Here is a 26,394-nt window from a genome sequence, read left to right as displayed (position 1 = left end):
GAGTCGAACCGACAACGACCGTTGCAAATAATTAACGAGAGAGCCTGGGCCGCCTGTGGGCAGCCTTGCTAGAAACCTCTGATAATTCTGAGACATCAAGTAAAGACATATTCAGAGAGGTTTTCACGCCAAAAGACACACTCGAATGGCCATGCGATGTTGTTTTGGTGGTCGAAGATGGCAAACAGTTCCTTTCAAACTGCCCAAGATTTGCTTTGTTTTGCGCGGCGATTTCTTCTTGCGTTAAATTTTCAAAAAAAAAAAAAAAAAAAAAAAAAAAAAAAAAAAAAAAAAAAACAAAAGAAAAAAAGAACACACCGGAAAAAAAAAAAAAAAAAAAAAAAAAAAAAAAAATTTAAAAAAAAAAAAAAAAAAAAAAAAAAAAAAAAAAAAAAAAAAAAAAAAAAAAAAAAAAAAAAAAAAAAAAAAAAAAAAAAAAAAAAAAAAAAAAAAAAAAAAAAAAAAAAAAAAGAAACCCCTTCCACCCCCGAAAATTTGATTTCCGTTTACTCTCTTCGCGATCGATCGCAACCAAGACAACGGACTTAAAGATCCGGTCCACTCGCCAGATGACATTTTAAGTGATGCCGTCATGACGTCATCACTTTAAAAAAAACCGCAAACGCATTAGGAATATCTTAAAATATTCTAAATTTCTAACGCAAAACATGGCCATCATGAGTCAGCAATTGGAGTCAGCACCTAATGAACTAAACTAAACATCGATCCTTTATGACATTCAGATGGCAGCATTGTCGGAAATCTGTCATAATTCTAAGAAGCCAAGTAAAGAAATTTTCAGTGAACTCTTTCTGCCAGAAGACAAACTCAATCAGCCATGCGATGTTGTTTTGGTGGTCGAAGACGGCAAACAGTTCCAAGCTCACAGACAAGTTCTTTCAGAAGCAAGTCCTTTCTTCGAAAAGCTGCTGAACAGCGACATGAAGGAGTCTAAAGAAGGTGTTGTTCGGCTGGAGATGTTTTCCGAGTCGGTTATGAGGAATACACTGGAGTTTATTTACACCGGTAATGTTCAGATATTGACTGGAGAAAGTGCCCGAGACCTGATCGTAATGGCCGATTATTTGTTTCTTCAGAACCTAAAACCTCTCGCTGAGAAGGTTTTACTTCAGTCGTTGAATTTTTCCAATTGTTTTTCGAATTATCATCTTTCCGAAAGATACCGATGCGAAGAACTTTTTTCCAAAACTCAAAAATTCATCCTCGCCAATTTTAGCGCGGTATACGCAGACAACCGAATAGAGGTTTTGAATATGTCGAACAGAGAAATTGAAATGTTTATTTCAAGTGACGAAATAAATGTTAACGCGGAGGAAGATGTTTTTAACATCATTTTATCGTGGATTGATCACGACAAAAGCAAGCGAAAGAAATATTTTGCCGCGTTATTTGGTCACGTTCGACTGGTTTATGTATCGCGTGACATTCTATGCAAGAATATCGTGACAAATGATCTCGTGAAAGGCAGTGAAGGCTGTTTGGATCTTGTGGATGACGCGATGAAGTTGATTGAGTCTAGAGACTTTAGGTATCTAACTGTTACACCTAGAAAGTCGCTTGAGACATCTGTTATAGTCATCGAATTGAGTGAAATTATTCTGTGTTATTTCCCTCGTGAAGATAAATGGTGTAATTTAGGCAGAAGTTGGCTTACCGACTCAGAGGAATTTGTTTCTTGTTGTGGCAATCTGTATACACTCGACCGAACTCCAGACTATATAGCTGCAAGTCGCTGGAGAGAAACGTTATCATACGAACGTCGACTGGTTAGGTATAATCCATTCTCAAATGGATGGATGTTATTGCCATATTCTGGCAACAAAACATACAGAGATGTGCACCAAATATTTGTTATAAAAGAACATGAAATGTACGCCTTGGAATCAGTAGAATCTCTGCCTGGAAGTAGGGAACGAAAGGAAAAACATGTTTTCTTCATCACGAAGTACAAGCCCGAATCAAACTCATGGGAAGACATATCATCATTTGATTTGGGTAGACGCTATTTTTGCATTGTAGCCAAAGATGATTTCATTTATTTCATTGGAGGTGCTGAATATGAAAATGGTAGCGTGGCCTATCTGACTGATGTTGACAGATACGACCTTAGAAAAGACCAGTGGGACAAAGTTGCTGACATTCATGAAGGCTTTGGGTATCATTGGGGAGCTGCGGTAAACGAAAAAATTTTTGTTGCTGGATGGGATCTGCTGTCAAAAACAAATCATTGTGAAGTGTATGATGAAACAACAGATGAGTGGCAGGTTATTGCAAGCCTGAATGGCAATGTTGAAAAACTTTTGGCTGTTGATGGTAAGATGTATGCCGTGTGCAGTGTGACGCTAAAGCACGTAGTTAAATTTAAAAAGGTTGAGTGTTATGACCCTTTCAGTGATAAATGGAACCTGAAAAATGTAATAACTGTCCGATACAGGAAATGGGGAAAGGTTTGTTCAATGAGAATTTACAAAGAATTCCTCGCCGACCATCAACTGGAAAGCTTCATCCCCGATAGTCTTCCTAGACCTTTAAACACACGATCTTCGTGCCCCAGGTCTTCTAGTAAATGCAAATGCCTCGTCATGTGATCGAGCTATTGAAAATTGACCAATCAAAATGTCGGTGACAGTAAAAGCCAATCAATTGACAAATCAGTGATCAAGTCTCAAGAACTCCATTCTCAATCAATCAATCAATCAATCTAAACCTTTATTTATACACGATGGGGTAAAAAAAGCTTCATAGCTTGTGGGGTCGTGTGTAAATAAAACATTAAAACTAGTTGATAAAAAACATTAAAACTATATTAAGGTAAAAAAGCTAAAAAGCTAAGCTAAAAAATAGATAAATTGCTAAAATTGTTACAATGATAAAAAGATAAAAAGCGCTAAGATCTCTTACAATAAAGATTGTTAAAACTGGTTTTTTCGACGTTTTTGCTTGTTTACAAGCTAAAATGGTAGAATAGGGGTTATGTGGACAAAATTTGGAACCACATATTTGTAAACTCTCAAGGGACTTTTTTAATTTCTCAAGGGACTGTTTTAATTTCTCAAGGGATTACTTTCCGCTGTGGGTGATCACTTGCGATCTCGTGGAAAAAACGTGACTTGTCACATTTACAAACGTTATATAACAATTTTAAAAGTGACATGTCAGCTTTCTTATCTCAACGCACGTGTGTCTGAAAGGCGATCTATAAAAAGCGTCGCACAAACAATGGATTGCGTAACTAAAACACGAATAAATAATCACTAGCACTTACATCGTTTAAAAATTACAAACGTCAAAAATAAACCATACCAAAAAACTCGCTCTTTTCAAAGATATTATTGAAGTTAAAACAAATGCAAGAGATGGGAGCTTCTTTTTAGATTAGGAGCGGTTAAAAATTAGGCCAAATTTGGTCGCTACATCAGCCTAGGTCGTTAGGGACGAGACCTCGCGTTGACAGAAATGTTGCATGAATCGGCTTTACAACATGCGATCGTATCTACGCAGTTCGAGTGGAATTTCAGTCAAAGACAGCAAAATTCTTTCGTATTTCATCTTCAAATATAATTCGAAAGCATTCACTGTATATATGGCTTTTGTTTAATCCTGAGTCTTGATATCCGACCCTCGCAGAGCCTAGACAAAACGCAGCTTGAGTGTAACGATTTGTTTACGCCGCAATTATATGCGCAATGTTTTCTCCGACAGTAGTCGGAAATATCCGTATTTTTTTTTCGTGCTTTTTCGTGGAGCAATCGTAACGATACGGCCTTGAACACATTGAACAGCGGTCTACCTATAACAATTCAAATATGGCGTCGCAAAAACAAAGCGTCGAACGCATATTTTGCTGTTTCATTTGCTAATTTCGCTGCCGTAATCGACTGCCTCGAAAGGTCCTTGCAATTTTTAAGTATAGAATTGTCAGATCTCGGTGAAATTTGCACTGTTTATTTGTGTAATGTTAAGGAATATGTGTATAAATACCCGGCGCGGACGAGCCATTTTTGACAAAATTATGTGGCTGCATTTCCTCCGCGAAGATAGGAAATTGTTAAACTAAACTACAAAGAAACTGTAATGATAAGTTCGAAGAACAATGCACAGGATAAACCTTCGACTCATACTTCATGCAAAAACGTCGATATCTCGAAGAGACTTTGATTTGTTTTTGTTTTTATCCTAAGAATGCTATTTTGGTTTGCTTAGCAGATCCGTTCAAGATACGCCTTGTTAATTATGTGTATAAATATGATTGACCAAGAGAAATGAATCAGTTTTGTGTCTTCTACTTTAGTGATACGTTATCTTTTGTGAATACTATTTCGGCAAAACTCAGCCTAACACTCACTGTAAAATTGCTGTGAGTTTGATTGAAGTTAATAAAGGGAAACGCCATTGCCATATCCAGGCCACATTTATGAAGTGCAAATCTGTTTTATTCTGTTAAGCTACACGTGCCACACGTGCGTTATGGCAACTTTGAGATTCTTTTTGGTCGTCCGCAGTAATTTGTAGAATCTAAAACTATTGCAGACAACCAAAAAAAGCTAAAAAAAAAATAAAAAATAACCGCATTCTTCTCCATTATGCCACATGGCGTTTTATTCTAGCCTGTTCACAAACTTTCTATTGTCTCTACGTTCGTCGAGAACGCACGAGCACTTGCTATAACTAGGGAAAAAGGGAGGCACATATCGACGAACTATTTTATTCTCATGTTTCTTTGTTTGTTTGAAGTTGTTTTTGTATTTTCGTTGTTTTTGGGGGGAGCAGGTCAGTGGTGAGAGCACTCGCCTCCCACCAATGTGGCCCGGGTTCGATTCCAACCAGGTGCCTATTTGGGTTGAGTTTGGTGATGGTTCTTGACCTTGTTCCGAGGGTTTTTCTCCTGGTTCTCCGGTTTTCCTCCCTCCTGAAAAACCAACATTCCAAATTCTAATTCGACTTAATTCCTCTCTAAATATTGTTAATTTATTTAATTTATTTATCTATAGACAACCTAAAAACAAAAAAAAGACTCCTTGGAATCTAGGATTTCATTGAAAAACTAGTAAAAAATTGTTACATTGTGAAAAGCCAGGACGCAATTTGGCAACACACGATGGCTGTTATCAAGCTCTTTTATTCATTACTGTGAACAATAACATCATTAAAAAAATGTCATTTTAACGACCTTTCCTATGTGCAAAACATGAATAACGAAATCAAATCTCTCTAGTGGCTGTTTAGGTCAAACTTAAAAAAGACCAAGAGAATGGTCAGCAATTAACGCGCAACGTGTTTAAGCTCACGTGACAGCTGGCAGAGAGCGCACAGCGGACAACACTGGACGGCACAGTAATCATTCATGAGAGATCCCTGAAAAAAGAAGCGAGTTAATTTAGTACTGGGTAGGAGGAAAGGGAGTGGATATACACAGGAACGAAAACAAGCAACACTGACATGCAAATTCTTATTCAAAGTTCGTATTAAGTTAAACATTTTATAAACGCGCACTATTTCGCCTATTTCTTGGACGGAATAGCGGTCATTTTTCCTCAATTCTGATTCCCAGCAGAGCACCGGGACCGTGGCAACACGGAAAACAACATCCCTCGCCCATCCTGTAGGATACGTCAAACAACAGACCAATTGGGCACCAAAACCCCATGCACACTGCAAACAAAAACTTAATTTCAGGTTAGCCTCTCGAAAAATAACATTTTCCTGGGTTACCTGTGCTACATGTATACTTACAAGAGCCACAGTCTGCAAAATAGTCGCATAGTCCAGAACTCCATTTTCGCGTGGCTCTCTGTACCACTACCGCTTGATGATTGACCACTACTGTGGTGTTTGACGATGGCTGCTGAGTAATCAGGTGCAAAGCCAGAGTGCAAAGCCAGAGGAAAGAGGACAGGGCAGAGGACAGGTGCAAAGCCAGAGTAATGATCGAATACGTAATCTGGTTGATACTAGGGTCGCGGGTAAGGTTGATCTGCCCCCCCGCGCTCTCCAACTGACCAACCGGTCTCTGGTGGGTTAGAGTCCATGGCTTTCAGGCCCGTAACCCGGATTTTGCATTTCGTCGTTTTGAAGACAATTTTTTAAGAAAAAAAAAAAGTAAAAGTGAAGGTAACAACGACAATTATTCAGGTACAATTTAAAATTTACATCATATTTTTCGAAACAGGACCTCGAAAGCGTAATTTACAATTTATTTAGCTAACGATGATGGCAGTGCATAAAAGGAAGACAGGAAAAACCTAGGTTTCTTCATTTCAGCGTCAAATAGTAATTACATAAATCAGCCAGAGTCGGTTTGTTGATCTTTTAGCATATTAATGGAACTTCAAACGGTTCGTCTCTGAAGGACATTAGGTAGAATGTTTCGTTGAAATTAACCTAGAATCCAACAATACAATACAATTTGGTCCAAAATATACCACACGAATCGAAAAATGGTGGACCTTCAACCCAGAGGGCCATATTGAATGTAAATAGTTGAAGTACAGAAATAACATTTCCCTTAATCTATTTCTTTTACAACGAGCGGACTTCTAAGGCTCGTGGGAGGGGGGGGGGGGGGTGCGGATGCACCCATCGCACCCCCGCTCCCTACTTTTCTGCAAGGAAATGTGGTTTAAACAAAAGTAAATGTCCAAAGAGAATTTCTTCTGTTCTCGTACGCTAGAAATGCGTACTACCAGTCCGCCATAAACACCAACGTTTGTAGATATTTTAGATATTTTGTTGGTCTTTATAGGAATTTTTAAGGCTTTTTCCTGCATATTTTTCTCTTTAAGTCAAAGATTAAAATTCAGTCTTGTGAATGAAATTGACAAACCGTGAATTAAATATTCTATCTAAAGATATGGCAGACGCACGGGCAAAAGCACTTTCTATCTACCCGCAATTAAGTTGGTAACAACCCCCCACCCCCTGCCTAAAGATCAAATGATAATAGTTACACTGGACGAGAAGGATCTGGGAATGATAACAGAGATGACATGTACAAGAGCAAGACAGGCAGCAAACAACCGTCTGCAATGGAGAGAAGATGTCCGGGCCTAATACAGTCAACTTTCTCTTGACGGACACCTCTATAACGACAGGACACCTCTAAAAAAAAAAAAAAAAAAAAAAAATAAAATATATAAAAAAAAAAAAAAATATTAATATTTAAATTTTATTTATATTAATTATTTAAAAATATATTTTTTTTTTTTTTGTTTTTTATTTTTTTTTTTATATATATTTTTATTTTTTAAATTTTAAATTTTTTTTTATTTACGAAATAAAAAATTTTAAAATTTTAAATAATATTTTTAAAAGGGGACCTAAAAAGAGAAAACCTCGTGGTCCTCCTTTTCAGATAAAATTTGTGTGTGTTTGAATAAAATATTTTTATTATTATAAGACGGACACCTGGTGATGGTCCCTTCCGCTTTTCAGTCATTTTATTGTAATTAAACTCCCTTCGTTTCTCTTCATCTGCTCCGAGGTGAATAATACTTTGCTTATCACCTCCGAGTTAACCAATTAGAGCTCGTGAAAAGCACTATTCACTTGTGTGGTATATACTAACAATTGTAATTATTATTCACCCCCATGGGAACTTTAACCTAGGCACGCAAATGTGCTATATATGCCTTTTTGTTAGTTATATTTATTCCCTGAAGAACTCTCAGTTAGAGACAAATAAAATCACGTCGGAAATAAAAGAAAAGCTTACAACTACAAGAAGTCTTCCTTTGTGCTCCTGCACTAGCGTTTGTTAAATAAACGGCACGCAATGCATGCAGAAGCGGTGACGAATTGACTTGTGTTCTAAATGACTGTTATCCAACTGCGGAATGAGAAGAATTGGCACAAGTACTGACAATGCTTGGTACAATATATATCGAGTTTAATTTGGTAAACGAATTGCAGACAGTGTGGGAGCAAGGGAGTGGTGAGAGCAAGCGAAACACTACCAGCTTACATTTTTAAAAAACAGTTTGGATGCAGGGGACCCGCAACGAGCCCTGCTTGCTTCTCTGCTGCCGTCTCTTGTTCGTGTTTGTCCGACGTCCTCTGCCCCGGCGGGGGGTGGCCAATTTCTGGGCTGTCTCTCGGGCGAATTCTAGCAGGTGTCTCTCGGGCAGTCAGTCTCGTGGCCTGAGAGACTGCTCTGCTGTTTTGGCAATTCTCCCTCCTGCGTTGTACAGCCTTGCAATCAATTTGGTTTACATTTTTTGACATAAGAAGCAATGATAGAGATTGAATAAAGTAGCATTGAGTAGAATCTTTTGAAGTTCAAATTAGTGTGATACAGCCGTTATGGAGTCAGAAAGATGCAAAATTAATAATGAATTATTTTCATAGATTTGCTGCAAATGAATAATGGTAACATTTTATTATATTTTATTTTCTTTTTTTTTTAGACTTCCCGTTGTTGTTGCTCAACAAAGGTCAACAAAAGTTGCGATGTATTGTAGCATGACATCCGATCTAACGATACACGGTACATACGAGCAAATACAAACAGTGTATTGTTTACACCGGCCCTTTGTATTGAAAGAATTTAAGGATTTTTGCTTACAAAATCTAACAGAGCTCATCAAATTTAATTTGTCTCTATCGTTTATAACTATCGTTTTCTAACTGCCCGGGAATATTTTGCTTTGTGTTTTACGCGGCGATTTATTCTTGGGTTAAACTTGATTTCTGTTCACTCTCCTTTCGATCAATCGCAACCAAGACAACAGATTTAAATCCGGTCCACTCGCCTGATGACATTTCAAGTGATGCCGTCATGACGTCATCACATTAAAATATCGACCGCAAACACATTAGGAATATTTAATTTCTAACGCAAAACATCGGCATCATGAGTCAGCAATTGGAGTCAGCACGTAATGAACTAAACTAAACCTCGATCCTTTATGACATTTAGATGGCAGCCTTGTTAGAAATCTCTCATAATTCTAAGAAGCCAAGTAAAGAAATAATTTTCAGTGAACTCGATCAGCCATGCGATGTTATTTTGGTGGTCGAAGATGGCAAACAGTTCAAAGCTCACAGACAAGTTCTTTCAGAAGCAAGTCCTTTCTTCGAAAAGCTGCTGAACAGCGACATGAAGGAGTCTAAAGAAGGAGTTGTTCGGCTGGAGATGTTTTCCGAGTCGGTTATGGGGAATACACTGGAGTTAATTTACACCGGCAATGTTCAGATATTGACTGAAGAAAGTGCCCGAGACCTGATCGTAATGGCCGATTATTTGTTTCTTCAGAACCTAAAACCTTTCGCTGAGAAGGTTTTACTTCAGTCGTTGAATGTTTCCAATTGTTTTTCGAATTACCATCTTTCCGAAAGATACCGATGCGAAGAACTTTTTTCAAAACCAAAAAATTCATCCTCGCAAATTTTAGCGCCGTATACGCAGCCAACCGAATAGAGGTTTTGAATATGTCGAGCAGAGAAATTGAAATGTTTATTTCAAGTGACGAAATAAATGTAAATGCAGAGGAAGATGTTTTTAATATCATTTTATCGTGGATTGATCACGACAAAAGCAAGCGAAAGAAATATTTTGCCGAGTTATTTCGTCACGTTCGACTGGTTTATATATCGCGTGACTTTCTATGCAAGGATATCGTGACAAATGATCTCGTGAAAGACAGTGAAGGCTGTTTGGATCTTGTGGAGGACGCGGTGAAGTTGATTGAGTCTAAAGACTTTAGTAATCTATCTGTTACACCTAGAAAGTCGCTTGAAACATCTGTTATAGTCATCGAATCGCGTGAAAATATTCTGTGTTATTTCCCTCGTGAAAATAAATGGTGTAATTTAGGCAGCAGTTGTCCGGAAGTAACCCTCACAAGATTTTTTGTTTCTTGTCGGGGCAATCTGTGGCAATCTGACCACTCACGAGATTTTAATTTTGCCTGGATGAAAGGAATGGTGTTAAATCCATACGAACGTCGGCTGGTTAGATATAATCCATTCTCAAGTAAATGGATGTTATTGCCATGGATTGACATAGAAACATCCATGATAGCCAGTTTGCTCCAAATATTTGTTACAAAAGAAAATGAAATGTTCGCCTTGGAAAAGAGAAGAGATGTTCTCTTCATCACGAAGTACAAACCCGAATCAAACTCATGGGAAGACATATCATCATTTGATAAATTGGACAGAAACCATCTTTGCATCGTAGCTAAAGATGACTTTATTTATTTTATTGGAGGTTTAGAATTCGAGGGTGGTAGGCCGACCAACTTCCTGACTGATGTTGACAGATACGACCTTAGAAAAGACCAATGGAACAAAGTAGCTGACATGCATAAAGGACCTTGGTGTCACTGGGGAGCTGCCGTGAACGATAAAGTTTTTGTTGCTGGTCATGGTATGAGTCACCGGGGACGCCGATCGCGAATTAGAAGTGCAGATCTGCTGTCAGTAAAGTATCATTGTGAAGTGTACGATGAAACAACAGATGAGTGGCAGGTTATTGCAAGCTTGAATGGCCGACTTCAAAAACTCCTGGTTTTGGATGGTAAGCTGTATGCTGTGTGCAGTGTTATGATTACACTCACAGATACGCCTACATGTGCGAAGGTTAAATGTTATGACCCTGTCAACGATAAATGGAACCTGAAGAATGAAAGAACTCTCCCTCGTGGGTTCAGCAGGAGAGATCAAAATGCTACATATTCCGCAAAGATTTGTTCAATGAGAATTTACAAAGAATTCCTTGCCGACCATCAACTGGAAAGCTTCATTCCTGTCGCTGAACCTTCTACCACACGTTCTTCGTCCCCTGGGTGCTCTGGTAAATGCAAATGCCTCATCATGTGATCGACCTATTGTAAATTGACCAATCAAAACCTCCCTGACAACGAAAGCGAATCAACTGACCAATCAGTGACCAAGTCCCAAGAACTCCATTCTTACTGAACTCTGCATTTACAAAGATGTTGATCATTCAGATCATTAAGGAAAATATTCAACAAGACACAAAATAATTGACTTTTAGAATATAAGAATACCTTTGTTCGTCAAACACTCAGCGTCTTTAAAAGTATTTGTAAAATTCATTAACTATTCATGAGGGTGCAAACCAATTCCAGCACAGTATTCGTCACATGTACACAACTGTAAACCCCAATACAAAACAAACAGTAGAATTAACTTTTGATACAAACTCCTGCTCGTTTAGTATTCATTACTTTTGATCAGATCTCTACTGATTCGAATACAACTTTGCATTCATTTATTGTCTCTTTCACAGTGAATTATTCGCGTCCGATCTTGCCGTACGCTCGCCTATCGGCTCGCCATTGTAAACCCTACGTCTCCCACTCTTTTTTTTACTTAAAAATTAACTGAAACAGTATATTTTATCTTTAGCAGTGACAGCTCAGTAAAATAAGAACATAGAAATTACTTAATTAGAGTGATATCATTATTGTACATGTATTATTGTACTACCTGACTGATATAAATGGAATGTATTTTTTTCTAATAGTTGTTACAAAAAACACTAATAAAGGGAGACTACTTTGTAAAAGCCCGTGAGGGTTTCTTTAGTCTTCCTCCCAAGTTATTATATTAATATACATTCTAATGTACTTAATAGACTTCATGGGAAATAAACATTCATTCATTCATTCAACCCATAAGGGTTTAAAGTAAGTTTGGACTAAACATCAGGACAGCCCAGTTATGCGCAGTTAGCTAATCATGACAATGATAAGTTCTCGTTTAGAACCTGAGCAACGAACTGACAAACAGTTCAAACATGGGTTTACCAGGATCCTAATGTTTTCAGCTTTTGGCAAGACATCCTTGCATAGTCTTGTTGTTGCAATTTATTAAAGCTGCAATGTACTAAAACTGCAATGTACTAAAACTGCAATGTACTAAAACTGCAATGTACTAAAACGTAAGAACTTCGCCCTTACTGCAAAACTGCTGTGAGTTTGAGTGAAGTTAATTTAAAGGCAAACCATTGCCATATTCAGACCACATTTATGAAGTGCAAATCTGTGTTACTCGGTTACGCTACACGTGCCGTGCATGCGTAATTGAGATTCTCGTGGTGGCGACCAGAAGAGAATCTCAAGGCTGCTGTTATTCATGCGCGGTACTTGTAGCAAGATTCTTGCGCATTTATCCTGGAATCCAGAGTCTTCGTTCCCCTTGACCAGCGGTCGGGAAACAAGCGACCCTGGAGAGTCTGAAAATATCGGACTTACGGTTGAATTGCGCATACCTTGCTTTTAAAATTAAGACTGAACGAACTTCTTGGTGTTTTACTTCCGGCCATTTATTTGTTTTCAAAACTAATCAAAATCAATCCTGCAGCAGAACTTTCGAGGCTCGCTCGTTTCGTCAAGCTTGCATAGGAACGAAGATGGAAGCGTGTTCCTTTGGGTTTCCACTAAAAATGAATGGAATGCATAGAACGAAATCATTAAGAAAGTTTTGACCTTCGATCATGCGACATTTGTGCAAAGCAGCAGCAAAGCAGTCTTAAATGAAAAATCTCTTGAATGCTACAGTCTGGCTAAAATGTTTTCATGGACGCATATACTGTAAATAAGCAAGCAGGCAAAGTTTGTTCTTTCTTTGTAGAGGCGATATGATTATATTTAAAGTGGACTACGGCATGAAAAGGGGCGGAACACGTTTGTACTGTCAAATGCAAGAATCTTGGCTGACCTCCTGATATCAGTACAAATTAAAGAAAATGCAACTATCGGCTTCCCTCATTCCAACGAGGAACTTTAATACGAGATCACGTACACGCGTACGCAAATACGGGCTTCCCGTTCAAAAGAGGATTGAAATGAAGCAAGGTATAGGATCTTAGTAATTGCACTACCAAATAAATTAGCCTGCGTTGCTGGTTGTTTTGTTGGTGTTAACGCGCGCGAGAGAAAGTCCCCAACAAAACCACCAGCTACGCGGGCTAAATAAATGCTACAAACCGCCGGTAAGACTTCACATAGTTTTTATGTTTGGCTTGAAGGATTCAGTATAAAATAATCCATGGAAAACGATGGACTTAGAACTCGAACAATACATTTTAGCAAATTTTAGCCAACTGTTGCGTGAAAACACGGCCACTAAACCTTCGTCCTTGTCATAATGCGATTTTACGCAGTAAGACTAGAGTACAATGAAGCACGAATGCGAATCTTTCAGACTCAATAACTGCTTCAAAACAATATTTATTCGTGGAGATGTAGAGTTTAATAAATTTTACGTAAAAAACATAACCTTAATACAGTTCTTATCTAATTACGGGTAATCATCAAGAACGTCTAATACTCATTTTCACTTCCACCCCGCCTCCTCCCTCTTCCCGCTCACATAAGCACCCTCTTTCGATCCGCCACTGCGCTTCAAGGATTGCCTTTTTCTTAACTGTATACGTATATATGTTCTAAGAATGTCTTTCATGCAGCTTGTTTCTTCTTTCTGCATATTTCATGCAAATTTTAACCGTTTTTTGAAATCATCTTTAGCGTGAGAAGACGTCACCAGATCTAAACATAGTTAATAGAGGGAAATGGTTAGGAAGCCCGGTAAAGTTCTTTGTAGTATGTTTTTGTTCGCTATTTTGGGGGTTGACCCTGCACAAAACCTGACAAAATACAATAGGTGGTTACGTGTGTTATTTGTTCTTTTGATGTTTGCCGGGCTTCCTAACCATTTCCCTCTATTAACTATGATCTAAACAATGCTGATAGCTGTGTATTGTACACACTTGTTAGTCATAAAATCAACAAAAATTAAAGGTTCTTGGTCAATTACGTATTTAATTTCTAAAGTCTCAGCCATCCTCTCTCTTCCGGACTGCAATAAATGGCAACCAGTATTTGATAGGCATTGCAATAGGTTTGATAGGTTCACTTGATAGTAACTTGATAGGTTGATAGGTTTCTTAGGTATCGGTTAGAGCGTAGTTTTTGCACCCCAAGAATGGGAGTGTAAGCAGTACACACAGGCCATTCTCAACGTATTTGCTTACCATGGTAAACCAATTGGTGAATGGTTCAGTCTTGATTAAAAGTGAAATAAGATTTTGTAACTTGCGGCATCTCAAATTAATTAAATCAGTAATTAATTAATTAAATCAGTGACACAACTCACGCGTTCTATAGAAACTAACGTATGATAAAAACACACAATTTTTCAAGCTCATACAAACATATTTGAGTAACAATATTGTTTCTACAACTGAATATAATGCACTAACAAAGTTTCGCTTCACGAAACGTTAATCTCCACGAAATCGGATCACAGCTGGAAAAGGCCGATCAGTGCCTTACTCCAACGTGATTCAGCTCACGAGACAGTTGGCACAGCACACAGGCTCCGCAGAACTGCGCCACACAGAAATCATTGCACAAGGAACCCTGGAAATAAACAAAAAATGTAAACTTGCTAGCGAGCAGTGTGGTGTGCAACGTAACAAGGAGATCTGGGGCCTACGAGTTCACGGTGTTCGCTTCCTAGTCAGAGGTTGCCTACGTCTCCTCATTAATTATTGTGGGAGGCGCGGTGGCCTAATGGTTAGTTGGCTGGACCTTGGATCGAGTGGTTCGGGTTTGAGTCCATGCCTGGGCACTGCGTTGTGTTCTTGTGCAAGACACTTTACTCTTATAGCCGTGCCTCACTTCGCTCAAGTGTATAAATGGGTTCTGGCCAATTTAATGCTTAGGGTAACCCTGCGATGGACTAGCATTCCATCCAAGGGGAGTAAAAGGCAGAAATAGTCCTAGTCGCGTCATGCTACGGAAACCGATGGGCCACCAGGATCTTATGCGGACTTTACCTTAACCTACCTCAGCAACTGATATACGAAGGTGTCAAAACTGATTTCTCTAGTACGGGATAATTCCGTTTTCGGATAAGCGTTTGCCAAAAACGTGACATCATTCATCATTCAAGCAAAGCTGGAAAACTCAAAAATCATTTGCATGCAGTCTAAATGAAAACTGCATTGCGGTTTTAGTTAGTTTAGTTCTCTTTTGTGTGACAGTCATTCCAGATTTCTGTAAATGGTCTTAGAATGAACGGTCACGCATGTATTTTGAATCTGAATATGCCACGCAACACCTCGGCTATTATCCGTTCCAGCGGCGAACTATAAAGCCAATTGATTAATGCATCAGTCAATTGAAATCCCGGCCCCCCCGACCCCCGGGACTTAGTGGGAATATAACGCGTCCACAGCCGGGATTTAACGCACTTTTAACGACACGCTAGCCCCGGTGGGCGGTGGATTTAACAAATTGTCAGAAGACCGGGGCCGTGGAGCAGTGATTTAACAGCACGCGATCACCTGAAGCGGGGACGACAGCCGGGATTTAACATGAGGGCCTGAAGTTTTCCTCAAACGTACGTTGTGAGAAATTTGTTCTACGAACTCTTAACGCCTCTCCCTTGATAAAGCCTTTCGTGATGCCTGGTGGGTGACACGAATAGAAATTTGTGTATTGAAACGCTTCTTAGGTTGGTAATGTGTTCGCACGTCAAGGATAGACTCCTCGTGGAATCTGTCACCTTTGTACGCTATCGTGTCCGCCGGTTTCTGTTTCTGACGTGAATTTTATCGTAGGATGAAAACTGTTTGCCTTTAGAAAGTATTTTGTCTCTCAAGGATCTCTTGGTAATGTCAATGAGTCGAGTTTTAGAAACACCCTAGAAACGATGTCGTCAATAAATTGCTTCCAAAGGATGGGGTTTATTGCTACTTTGTCTGAGTATTTCGTTTTCTTTTTTGGCCATGAAGATGTATGCAGAAGCTACAGCCATTTTCGTGCCCGTGGCCATTCGATGGGTTTGAAGATAATCTTTTCCATTTAAATGCAACGAGTTTTCTTGAAGGATAAAACTAAGCATTTCTCTTAAAAATCAGGTAGGTGCGAGAGGGTACCTTGATGAAATTCTTCGCATGTTTCGCATACAGTTTTAATAACTACTTCTTGTGGTATGTTAGTGTAAAGGCTGGTGACTTCCATATAGACAAGGCGGAAGGCTTTTTTAAGCAGTTCAATTTTCTCAGTGAAGTTAATAAATTCTGTTTGTACGAGGCTTGTTTTTGCGTTATCGGCTAAAGTAGATGGTTGAGAAAAGCTGAAATACGTTCTGTAGTGCCATTACACCCCGATATTAAGGGTCTTCCGACAGGTGTGTTCTTAATAGTTTACTTTGCAAATTTTTGACTCTTGCAACGAAAACCGATTTTCTTATTTTCTCACAGTAAACGGGCTTTTGGCGGAAACAAACTACATCAGGTTTGTTTCCTACCTCAGTTATCACTATATATAGACAATGAATGAAAGAAATCGATTTTTCCACTTCTGCAACGAAATCAAGATTCTTGCCCGGTTTTCCTGAAAGTCGCTCTTTAAAGTCTTGAGTTGTTTCTTCATTCGGTTCGGATGACCCCGCTATGCGGGGCTTTTAACAGACGTCTTGGCCCCAGGGACGGGGTAATCAGCCGTTTCTTAACACTTGGTAAATGTTAAATTCCCCGCTAAGTCCCGGGGGTAGGGGGGTCGGGGGGCCGGGGTTTCAATTGACTGATGCATAACGTTGAGGTCGGTAAGCCTACCTGAATGTTTTCCTGCGCCCTGAGTTTGATTCTCAGCCCAACAAGAGCTCCAGGGCAACATGTCGCAAAACAACAACCTTCACCCATTCTCGAGGACACATCACACAGCAAAAAGCACGGACACCAGAATCCCAAACAAACTGCAATTAAACAAATTATTAGCAAATCTTTTTGGTGATTTATTTCCCATGTTATAAAAACATACGAGAGGTTTATACAAATACCTTGCGAGCAACGGGCAAAGTAAGTATACATACGAGCTGACACACGTGAGCAAAAAAAATAAAATGAGCTAGGAGAGACGACGGGAAGCTTCAAAAACTTTTACAGCAGTTTTCATAAAAAAAACCAAATAATACAAGTTACCAGTCAGAACCTAAAGTGAAAAGTGAAAACATGCAACCGCTGCCAAGCGCGGGAAAACATGCAACCGGTGCCAAGCGCGCGAAAACGCGCGTACGCCAAGTCAAGTGTAACGTTTGTGCTGCTATGATTGGTTGCAGATCTTGAACTCAATCGTAGATCTCAGTAACGCAAAATCGCGTTAAATGCATGAAATGCTTTGCAAAAGTCATTGCAAGCCTCTACTGAGTTTTATTTTTTCACTTACGAGAGTAACAGTCCTCAAAGCATCCACACAGACCACTGTGCCAGTCACGCATTCCTTGTTGTAACACCAGTGGAGCCGGTTGAGTCACGACAACAGTCGTGTTAGTGGTTTGCTGAAAACCTGCTGGCTGGGCCATCACTGGCTGTGCCGGTGGGTACCCTGGCTGAGGTGGCGGGTACCCTGCCTGAGCCGGGGGATACCCTGGTTGCATGCCGTAGGGAGGGGGGCCTCCCGCTCCGGGATCATTCTGCATTTCACTATATCCCACACCAGGTTTCTCCGACATGTTTCAGGGATGGCAAGCTAAATCTGAGTAACGCAGAGAAGAAGAAAATGTCAGTCAGTATACAATACAGTATGAGGTTAGCTCAACTGTTGTTTGAGATGATCTTTTTTTAAAAAAAAAAAAACTGAATTCATTTTTATTTCTCCATTTTCCAACGCGCTTCCCGTTTTGAGCGGAAGTCCCGTTCTTATTACCCCTATGACAAGAACAAACAACGGCTGCGAACGCGAATAACCTTACCTCCAAGCAAGCCAAAAAACAGTCGACGACGCACAGAAACGCATTCCCTACCCCTACCCCCACCAAGTCACGTACAGAATATTTAAATATTTATATACATTCTCTTTCGTCGAAATAAAACAAAAACAAATTCGTCTTTTTCTTCAGTCGATCTTTAAATACATAGTAATAATATAAACAAGTTACCTTGTCTTCTCGTAATGTTACGGATTTTAATGTGTTTGGATTTCGCTATTCACTATTGAATTTATAAAAGCTTCGGCGCTTTATCTCAGCTCATTAAACTAAATCGTCATCGAATTCTCAGCCATGAATTAACACCAAAGAAATTCGCCAGTGGATAAACTTTATATATGTTAATCATTTTATAGCACATTGAGCATCGAACTTCCACAACGCTAGCTTGTGTTCCAGCATTGTGTGCTGCACGGCACATGCACACAAATTGAAAACAATTACGAGAATAAATTTATCGCCCGTTTCAACTTAGCGGAAGAGTGATTAACAAAACTGACTTCCACTTCTTTCAAGTCGAAGTGATATGTCACAGCACAGTCTTCAATGACAGGGACGCAAAATGATAACTGATACGCGAAAACGTCGACGAAAGCGACACTGACCGCTTCTCGACTATCTAAACCCGGAAAAATGGAAGTGCTGCAACTGGCCACGCACAAACATGAATATTCCGTATTGAAATTCGAAGGACGATAGAAAATTTAATTAATTGCACTACCAAATATATGCGAGGAACCGTTCGAACTGAAGACTTCATATCATTTGATATTTCGCTTGCAGGGGTCAGTGTAGAGTGTAAACCCAAAGAAAACGATGGTCGTAAAATAAACAATGCGTCTCGGCAAATTTTAGCCGAAAAACCGCCATGCTTGGCTTAACTAGGCTTCTTTTCTTCTTTAGCTGGCCGTCGACAGCAAGAAAAGTTAACGTTAACTGTCCTAGCCTTCGGTTGAAAATTTCAAATGAAATTACTTGAATATTACGGCCTGCATACTAATCGTGTTTTTAAAACGCTTTATACAACAGTAGATTGAAACAAGCAGGGAAAGTTTCTTCCTTCTTTGTTATAAAAGCGAGGGGATTAAAAAAGGACTGCGGCTTACAACGAAATGGAATACAATGCTAAATGGTAATATAAGAATCTTGGCTTACCTCTTGATAGGTAAAGATATACAGCAAGGTATCTTCAAACGGTACACGCAAATACCAGCTTCCCGTTTCAAAGAGGAATGGAAATTTAATCTTGCAGTCACGAGAACGAAGGCGGCTGTCGGGTGGGTCACGCAACCGTCTGGAACGGCTGCCGTGAGGGCCTGGGCTTAGGCAAATCGGATCTTCTCGATGAGTATATATAGCTATCGAAAACGAAGCCCCCAGAAACGAAGACCTAATCTCGAAGCACCTAGAACACATAAAAGAAGCACCAACAACATTAACAACACTTTTTTTCGGTATGAGTTTTGACACGGGTTAACCGGTGAGGGCCCATTCAAAAAGTCATTGTCATCGAAATATTGGGTCTCAGCGTTTTAAAACGACGAAAGTGGTTTCATTGTTACAGAGATATTACAGAGATAGGGACCACAACTTTTGTTCATAATAAAGAGTAGTCCGTATCAGGAAAAAAGAGAGGGCAAAAAGCTACGCCTTGCTTGCTACTAATCATTCATTCAGTCCTTTACAAACCTCCGTTCCAAATCACCAAGGAAAAGCCCTGGGAACGAGGTTGAACCTCTGCTAGTTCGGGATAAGCTCCGGCCTGATGGGCCACTAGGCTCACGGTACGCAGACTTTACCTTTACCTATCCCCTTTAATTTGTTCAAGACGATAAGATGAAAAAATATACAACATTAAAAAAACATCTTGAAAAGGGCCTGAACACGAGGTTGATCCTACGAACGTTTCCCGAAATAAAAGAAATAAAAATCATGATATACTATGTACACCACTAAAAAATTACAAAAATTATGAACAAAATATTTAAAACTATTTAAAAACCATAGGATGAAAAGGCAGATGAGTGGAGGGGGGCTAATCCATGCGGAAAAGTTTTCAAAGTTTAAACAAATTAGGCTACGCGTTTCTCTTTACAGCACGAAGTTAGGGCGCGAGAAGATGAGGTTTCAAATAACAAAATTCGCGTGCCGCGCACTACATTGGGTTCTCCTACTTCAACTTGTGACTGAATAATCAATATTTTTCTTCCCAAAACATTTTAAAAATGCTTCGCGGCGCGTTCAGTCTATGAAATCGTTCGGACAGCGGACTGGGTAAGTAAGGTTGCGCAAAACAAGTGCATAGAACTTTTCGTACACGCGACTGCTGCGTAACTGCACCAAAATTTGATTATTTTATCGGAGAGTGGTCGGACTATGCATTTCCTTTTAGAAAAACTTTTCCACGCTCTTTTAAGGCTGTGTTACACGGGACAACCTGCAACAACGATTTTTCGTGCAAGACCGGGAAGTTGTTGCCCGAAAAATCGTCGGCGACCCCATTTACACGAGCCAACTTTCTAAATATTCGTCATCTTGCGTTGCAGGTTTTTGACTTGGGATCAGAAACTCGCAACGTGTTGTCGAGTCAAAAGTTGTGCGAAATATTGTCCCCCATACCATGTTACACGGTGTTCGATTTTTCGCCCTACATTGTTGCAAGTTGTCCTGTGTAAAGTTGCCTTCAAGCAACACCGTTCCAAGCGCGCGTGCATACTGTTATGCACGTCAACTGTCGCGAGCTCTTAGAACAGTAAAAAAAAAAACTAAAATTGTAACAGGACGGGATTGTTGAAGTCTGTCGCCGTAGGATTTGAGCTTTACCTAAGTACTTATTACAACCTTAACACACAACCTTTCTAGCACAGGTGTTAGATTCCGTCTGGCGAATATTCCTTCCATTGCAAAATGGAAATATTGACGTCAGCTACAAATTCTCCTTTGTAACGTTCGCGTCCTTTGTTGTGTAATAGCGCGCGCGCTCTCAGAGTTTCTTCAGCCGTGAACTGTGTTTCAATGGGTGAAATGGTTTAACGGGAGAAACAACGCACAGGAAAATGAGAACGTCCGTAATTCTCGCCTTTTGCGTTTTGAGTTGCTTTTGCTCAAAGTTTGCTGACTGCAAAGTCGTTGGACAAAAAGGTAAGGCTACTGCGAGGTGGTGAAACTTGCGCTTCAAGAATTAAAACCGTTATTGATATTGAAAAGCGTATCCGGTAAGGTTTAAGCACAATTCTCTCAATTAAGCCAGCCTTAAATAGCTTGTTTAGAGCTTTTAATTGTAAATACCAGTGGTTTTGGTGTGTAAATTAGTTGGTTGTGGATAAATTTAACAAAAATCGTACGAACGGACCACAGAACGCAAAAACTTTTCCGTGACTTTACACTGCGAAAAGCGCGGGAAAAAACTAATTTGATAACAAAATCATCGCTTAACTTAGTTTACGTTTATTTGTTTTATGCTGCGGAAAGAATTTCACTCAACCTGGAACATTAAGATGCCATAATGAAAGGACGGAAGGAGAATTTTTCTTTTTAATTGTGTTTCCATGAACAGTGATCAAGTTTCATTTTGTCAACAAGAGAAAAGAACTCGTTACCATGGTTACTTTACAGTCGTGCGCGCGCAAAACTGTAAAGTTTTTATTTCAGAATTCTCAGCATAACGGAACATATAAGCAAACTGCTAGTGTTTAGTTAGAAATGCGCCACTTTGATGACCGTTAAAGGTTTTTACTCGGAATTAGACGGTGGCTTAAAAGACTTTACAATGAAGAAGTACCTTATTGTTACTTATTTTCGCGGGACTTAATTTTCGCGATTTTCGCGATTTTCAAAAAATCGCGAAATTAAAGACCCGCGAAAATTAATTCTAAACGATTTCTATTGTATTTTTTATGCTAATTACGTATTTTTGGCCAAATCGCGAAAATTAAGTCTCGCGAAATATTCCTGTTCCATTTTCGCGAAATTAAGTACCCGCGAAAATAAGTAACAATAAGGTATTTTTTCGTTTGCATAAAGTCAATTAAATTTGCTACCGAAACCCATCTTTAACTAGCAAACAGAAACCCCTTATGAGTTTCTGTTTGTTGGTTATACTGTCAATGTGCTTAGAACTTTCTTTCCGTTGTTGCCCAGGGACAAGCCTGAACTCGCGTAACTGCCTCGATATCAGCATGCAGGTGGAAAAGGCAAGCGAGGATATTAAAATGGTCACAGAGAAAATCAAAGCTTACTATGTAAGTATTTTAGTTTATATATAAATTAATAGAGGCATGGTTCAGTTTGACTTTAAATCCTTACAAAAAGCACAGCAGTGGCATTTGACTTTCTCCCAGTGGATGTCGAAGAAGTATTGATGTTCCCTCAGTTTATGCTATTGGACAAAAGGGAAAGGGAAAAGACTTCATTGCTTAGTTCCATGGTCGGGGAGAGAATAAGTTAGACCGAGTGACAGGAGCCTACTAGGGGTGGGTTTCGGAGACACAAAGCATGAAAACTTGTTGCACATGATACTTTAAAATGTCTCTTGGCCCCTTTCCTTGTTACGAGTTCAGTAACCAAAGTTCTTTTTTTTTCTACCAATGTGTTTCAAATATTTTTCATTTTGGTAAGTATGTTTTTTTTTTTAAAAAAAGGATTCTAGCATTTTTGTTTTATTTTTCTAGGTGAGTCATGAAATATTGGCTTCAAAGGAGAAATTTATCACAGGTATAGATAATCCATCACGGTACTCTATCGGACTGCACATCAGGTCAGTTAACATGAGGGTCACCTTGAACGTGGCGGAAGTTAAGTGTGAAACATATAACAGGACTGGAAGGAGTAAAGACGGAAAAATATTGACCACAAAGGCAAGTTTAAATAATTTAATCTTTTCTGTTCATAAACTGGGTGATTTATGATTTAGTCATAAAGCGGATTTTTTTTGCTTTTGCCGTACCAACGAAATTACCAAATGAATCCAGAGTAAAGCAAAGTCAAACACAGTTGCCTATTCAACGAACCAAAACTGACACAATATGTACCGATACAGAAACCCAAGCAAAAACTTGCACTAGTTACCATGCAAGCACGGAAAAACTGTTTCACCCTTACTGTTTAAGAAACGGCATGCTTGCTTTAGTTAAAATGAGAATTGAAAGCCCTTTTGTCTCGGGGATTGGGATTATTTTTCTTGACATAACCAGCATTCATACTTGCGGGGCTCCTCTTTGTTTAACATTGGAGTCCTGATTTCTCGAGCCTCCAATTAAGGAAAAGGAGAAATGCATGCTTGATTTAGTGAAACAAATCAAAATTAAAGAAAAAGGTTTTTCGTTGGAAATATAGGGAGGTTCGAGAAATTGCGGCTTCAATGCAATTACAAAAGCTTCTCTGAAAAAAAGACAATGTTCTCTTTCTAATTTTCTTTTCATTTTGCGCAGGATGGTATTCAAATTTCGCTTGAGTACAACAGCTCAGTTGCAGACAGTGGCGCGGATACAACGACGGCATTGGATTGGATCATGTGGCCATTTAAGAGCCTTGCAAATAAAATGGCGATCGTGTACAATTTTTGGGCAGAGAAGGTGATGAAAGTGTTACATTGGATAGCGTGGCCATTCAAGAGCCTTGCAAACAAAATTGTGGCCGCATACAATTTCGTGGCAGGCGTTTGCAGTTCTTTGAAGAAGCAAGTCAACAAACAATTTGACGACCCCATCAAATTGATTGAAGCTGTTCTGGAAGTGATCTGGATGATGGTTAGCCCTGTTATACGAGCTGTGATTTGGCTGTGCGAGATTATTATTGACGTCAAAAGAGATATTAAGGTAGGGGACAGAGATGTTTTGTTGAAAACGGGAGGAAACACATTACATATTGTATTTAAATCTTATACAAAACTGGAAAGCCCTTCCGCTATAACTCATCGTCTTCTGTGTACTCCAGAGAAGCAACTCCCTTACCCCACCCCCCAGCACATTGTGCGTGTGCGTGTGCTCCACCTGACCGTTCCCATGAAGGCATACTTACAGCTGGCACTCAAACCCAGAGACGAAGGGTGGTGGTACTCAAGTATTTTAGTGTTTGGGAGGTGTGAAGACTGTTATTGCAATCTGAGGACTTTTCTGGGTTAGAAATTTCGTAGTGACTTTTTCTGGGTAAATGGTAAATATAACGCCTTTCTGGGGGTTCTCGATCAGTCTGTAATATAACTGACTAACCCTTCCCCTGGAACTCAAAAATTGAAGTTAGTTACCGTCCCTCTTTGTTGTCTCTACATAAGTAAAGCCAAGATCATTACCTAAATAGGTGTGGTTTCTCTGCTGTTGAAGCTAACAAAATATTCATTTTTTATCTTCTTAAGTTGAAGACTGCATTATTCTTGGAAGAGTATCCAGCTGTGCTAGGATATATTGAAACTTGCAAAACAATCGGAGGTAAGATGTAGTACTGAGTCTTTACTGTGCAAACCTTGATCGCCGACCGGATAGCTTAGTTAGTAGAGCGCCGGACTACCGTGCGGGAGGTCTCGGGTTCGAGTCCCAAACCGGACCAACAATCAGGGTCTTAAAATAACTGAGGAGAATATGCTGCCTTTGCAATGACATCTGCAAATTGTTAAATATTATAGTCTTCTCGGATAAGGACGATAAACCGTAGGCCTCGTGTCCTGAATCTGTAGTGTTGTGGTCAGCAGGGAACGTAAAGGAACCTACACACCTATCGTAGAGAGTAGGGCATGAAGTTCCCGGTGTTGTGGTCTGGTCTTTGCCCGTTGTACTGTGTACACTGTTGAAATACTCGGAAATATTAGCTGTATAAGCTACACTGAAAAATCCAAGGGTAAATAAAAGTGATGATGATGATAATAGATACGTTACTCACCAACAAAGCTCTGAAATATCATGTCAACTTTGTAAACCCGTTGAGAGACGCGTTGGAGTCTGGGTAGAGAGGTCCACTTTTGGGCTCTGAACGGGTCAGGATTTCCAAATACGAGGGTAACTTTACTCTCGTTTTTTTGTAGAACACTTGTCTAAGTTAATGGCGCTGTGGCCCTTGAATTGGATGGACTCCATTGAGTGCATTGGCTATACGTGGGTCATTCTTTATTTCTCGTTCGCCTTGATGAAGTTTGCTATGATGGATGAGCGCCAAATGATAAGGTAAGCTTTAAATGGATAGTAAAAGAAAGCCATCAATACTTATCTTAGTAGGACTGACAGCTCGCATCCAATAGTCTGCAAGCAGCATCCTCCTTCCAAGGCCTACTCCTCCTGACGCGAACAAACGCGAAGCACTGGGAACGGGTTATGTGGGTGCGTGCAGTTGTTCAGTGACGTCATTCAGAATTTCGCGCCAAATAGAGTGAATGGGAACAGGACGTCTAGCTGAAGTATATAAAGGAATTTCACGAGGTCGAATACAGGAAGGCAGCAAGGAAAAGTGTCATTTTATAAGTTATTTGAAAGGACCTGTGAAAATATCTACGGCCGATTCTTCGAAATATTTCAACTGCGTTACTCAATTGCAAAGTCTAGGAAAGGGAAGCAGTATTTCTACTGTAGGTACGTAAAAAGGATAAGTTTTCTGTTGAGTATTTAACCGGTAAGTCAGTGTATGGGTATGGACGTCGGGGCGGAGCATCCAAGTACAAACCTACCCCCCCCCCCCACCCCCCTCCTTTCTCGATCCCTGGGAACGTGTGCGGTGAAGACTTCTTAACTGTAATGTTAATATACGATCTTTTGTTCTAGAATGGCCAGGCACGCCGATCGAAACAGCAAACGTCACTAAAACACTCTGAAAAAGTCGACACTGAAGCAAGAGATTTCTTTTTTTGATTTCCTATATGTTGTTCAAAAATATACATGTTAAATTGACTCTAAATTATGTTCAATAAATATATCTTTTTGTTATTATCTTTTGTATTGCCTAATTTTTGCCTTATAATTTTTTGGTGATTTTTTCACTGACGGCACACAAATATTTAAAGTTTTCACTGGAGTGCTTTATCAGGACCGCAGCCGCTTTGATGCAAACCGAGGCACTTGCTTCAATTATTTTTTGTTTGTTTTTGTTGTTGTTTTTTAAGAAAGAAAATAAATACATGTACCTAGGAAGAGAATTTAAGCGTGGACATTGCCTCAGTCTTATTTTTTTCTGGCCCTGTTTATATTTTCATGTCGGGGGCATAACTGTTAGAGACACTCCGTCATTGGCTTGCATGATGTCAATAAGGTAAAACAATGAAACAATGCGACATTTTTCAATTCTATTCCGCCAATTTCCACGTTTAACTTAGTGGATATGTAGGTTCTTATTAAGACGTTTTCTTTCCTGGGGCCGATTTTTTTATCTCAAGTGTTCTTTTTCTTCTTTCCTGTGTTCTTTCTATTAGCCCCTTTACCTGCTTTGCTACGTCCGGAACGGTTTCAAGGGCAAATAAGGAAACGTTGCGGAAACATTGTTTCCCAAAACTGTTTTCTTGGCGCACAAAGAGGGCTAGAAACATTTGCTGTGTAAGTTTCTGAAAAAATTCAGAAACTGTTTTTTCCTTTAGAAAAGAAATTCGCTTCTGCAGCCAAAGTTTCGTGTGCGCACAACGGGGTAACATATTCAGCAAAACAATGTTTCAGCAAC

General features: G+C 39.5%; 3 protein-coding genes and 1 pseudogene across 4 annotated transcripts; 3 read left to right on the top strand and 1 right to left on the bottom strand.

Moving 5' to 3' along the window:
• Positions 1-497: 497 nt before the first annotated feature.
• Positions 498-3,376, top strand: LOC144632865 (kelch-like protein 25). Of its 2 annotated transcripts, XM_078491619.1 has the most exons (2): positions 498-1,907; positions 1,941-3,376. In XM_078491619.1, the coding sequence occupies exons 1-2, from the start codon at positions 744-746 to the stop codon at positions 2,607-2,609; spliced, it is 1,833 nt and encodes a 610-aa protein (XP_078347745.1). In that variant the 5' UTR covers positions 498-743; the 3' UTR covers positions 2,610-3,376. The 2 variants fall into 2 exon arrangements, with proteins under 2 accessions (XP_078347745.1, XP_078347743.1); XM_078491617.1 differs by having other exon boundaries at positions 498-3,376.
• Positions 3,377-8,869: 5,493 nt separating this feature from the next.
• Positions 8,870-11,067, top strand: LOC144632186 (kelch-like protein 40; annotated as a pseudogene).
• A 2,149-nt stretch (positions 11,068-13,216) lies between these two features.
• LOC144634016 (cornifelin homolog) lies at positions 13,217-19,054 on the bottom strand. The gene is made up of 4 exons (XM_078492947.1): positions 18,919-19,054; positions 17,223-17,531; positions 16,613-16,752; positions 13,217-14,408 (listed from the first exon to the last, which is right to left on the bottom strand). Exons 2-4 carry the CDS (start codon positions 17,506-17,508, stop codon positions 14,310-14,312), a joined length of 525 nt encoding a protein of 174 aa, XP_078349073.1. The 5' UTR covers positions 17,509-17,531; positions 18,919-19,054; the 3' UTR covers positions 13,217-14,309.
• Positions 19,055-20,747: 1,693 nt separating this feature from the next.
• Positions 20,748-25,683, top strand: LOC144632978 (uncharacterized). Its single transcript, XM_078491733.1, has 7 exons — positions 20,748-20,904; positions 21,904-22,004; positions 22,434-22,619; positions 23,193-23,579; positions 24,116-24,188; positions 24,779-24,917; positions 25,509-25,683. The coding sequence occupies exons 1-7, from the start codon at positions 20,820-20,822 to the stop codon at positions 25,546-25,548; spliced, it is 1,011 nt and encodes a 336-aa protein (XP_078347859.1). The 5' UTR covers positions 20,748-20,819; the 3' UTR covers positions 25,549-25,683.
• The last annotated feature ends 711 nt before the right edge of the window (positions 25,684-26,394 follow it).

The sequence above is a fragment of the Oculina patagonica genome, chromosome 12 (assembly GCF_052425735.1).
Source record: "Oculina patagonica isolate OP01 chromosome 12, crgOcupat, whole genome shotgun sequence".
NCBI classification, from domain to species: domain Eukaryota; kingdom Metazoa; phylum Cnidaria; class Anthozoa; order Scleractinia; family Oculinidae; genus Oculina; species Oculina patagonica.
The sequence above is the reverse complement of the archived record's forward strand: the minus strand, read 5'-3'. Positions and strand labels throughout refer to the sequence as shown.

Bases quoted from the DNA above. Each gene is read 5' to 3' on its own strand.
- LOC144632978 (XM_078491733.1), top strand. From the start codon at position 20,820: ATGAGAACGTCCGTAATTCTCGCCTTTTGCGTTTTGAGTTGCTTTTGC. The intron at 23,580-24,115 runs GTAGGGGACAGA...TATCTTCTTAAG, and splicing joins ACGTCAAAAGAGATATTAAG to TTGAAGACTGCATTATTCTT. The intron at 24,189-24,778 runs GTAAGATGTAGT...GTTTTTTTGTAG, and splicing joins AACTTGCAAAACAATCGGAG to AACACTTGTCTAAGTTAATG.
- LOC144632865 (XM_078491617.1), top strand. From the start codon at position 744: ATGGCAGCATTGTCGGAAATCTGTCATAATTCTAAGAAGCCAAGTAAA.
- LOC144634016 (XM_078492947.1), bottom strand. From the start codon at position 17,508: ATGTCGGAGAAACCTGGTGTGGGATATAGTGAAATGCAGAATGATCCC. The intron at 16,753-17,222 runs GTAAGTGAAAAA...GTTTAATTGCAG, and splicing joins CTTTGAGGACTGTTACTCTC to TTTGTTTGGGATTCTGGTGT. The intron at 14,409-16,612 runs GTAGGCTTACCG...GTTTATTTCCAG, and splicing joins GGGCGCAGGAAAACATTCAG to GGTTCCTTGTGCAATGATTT.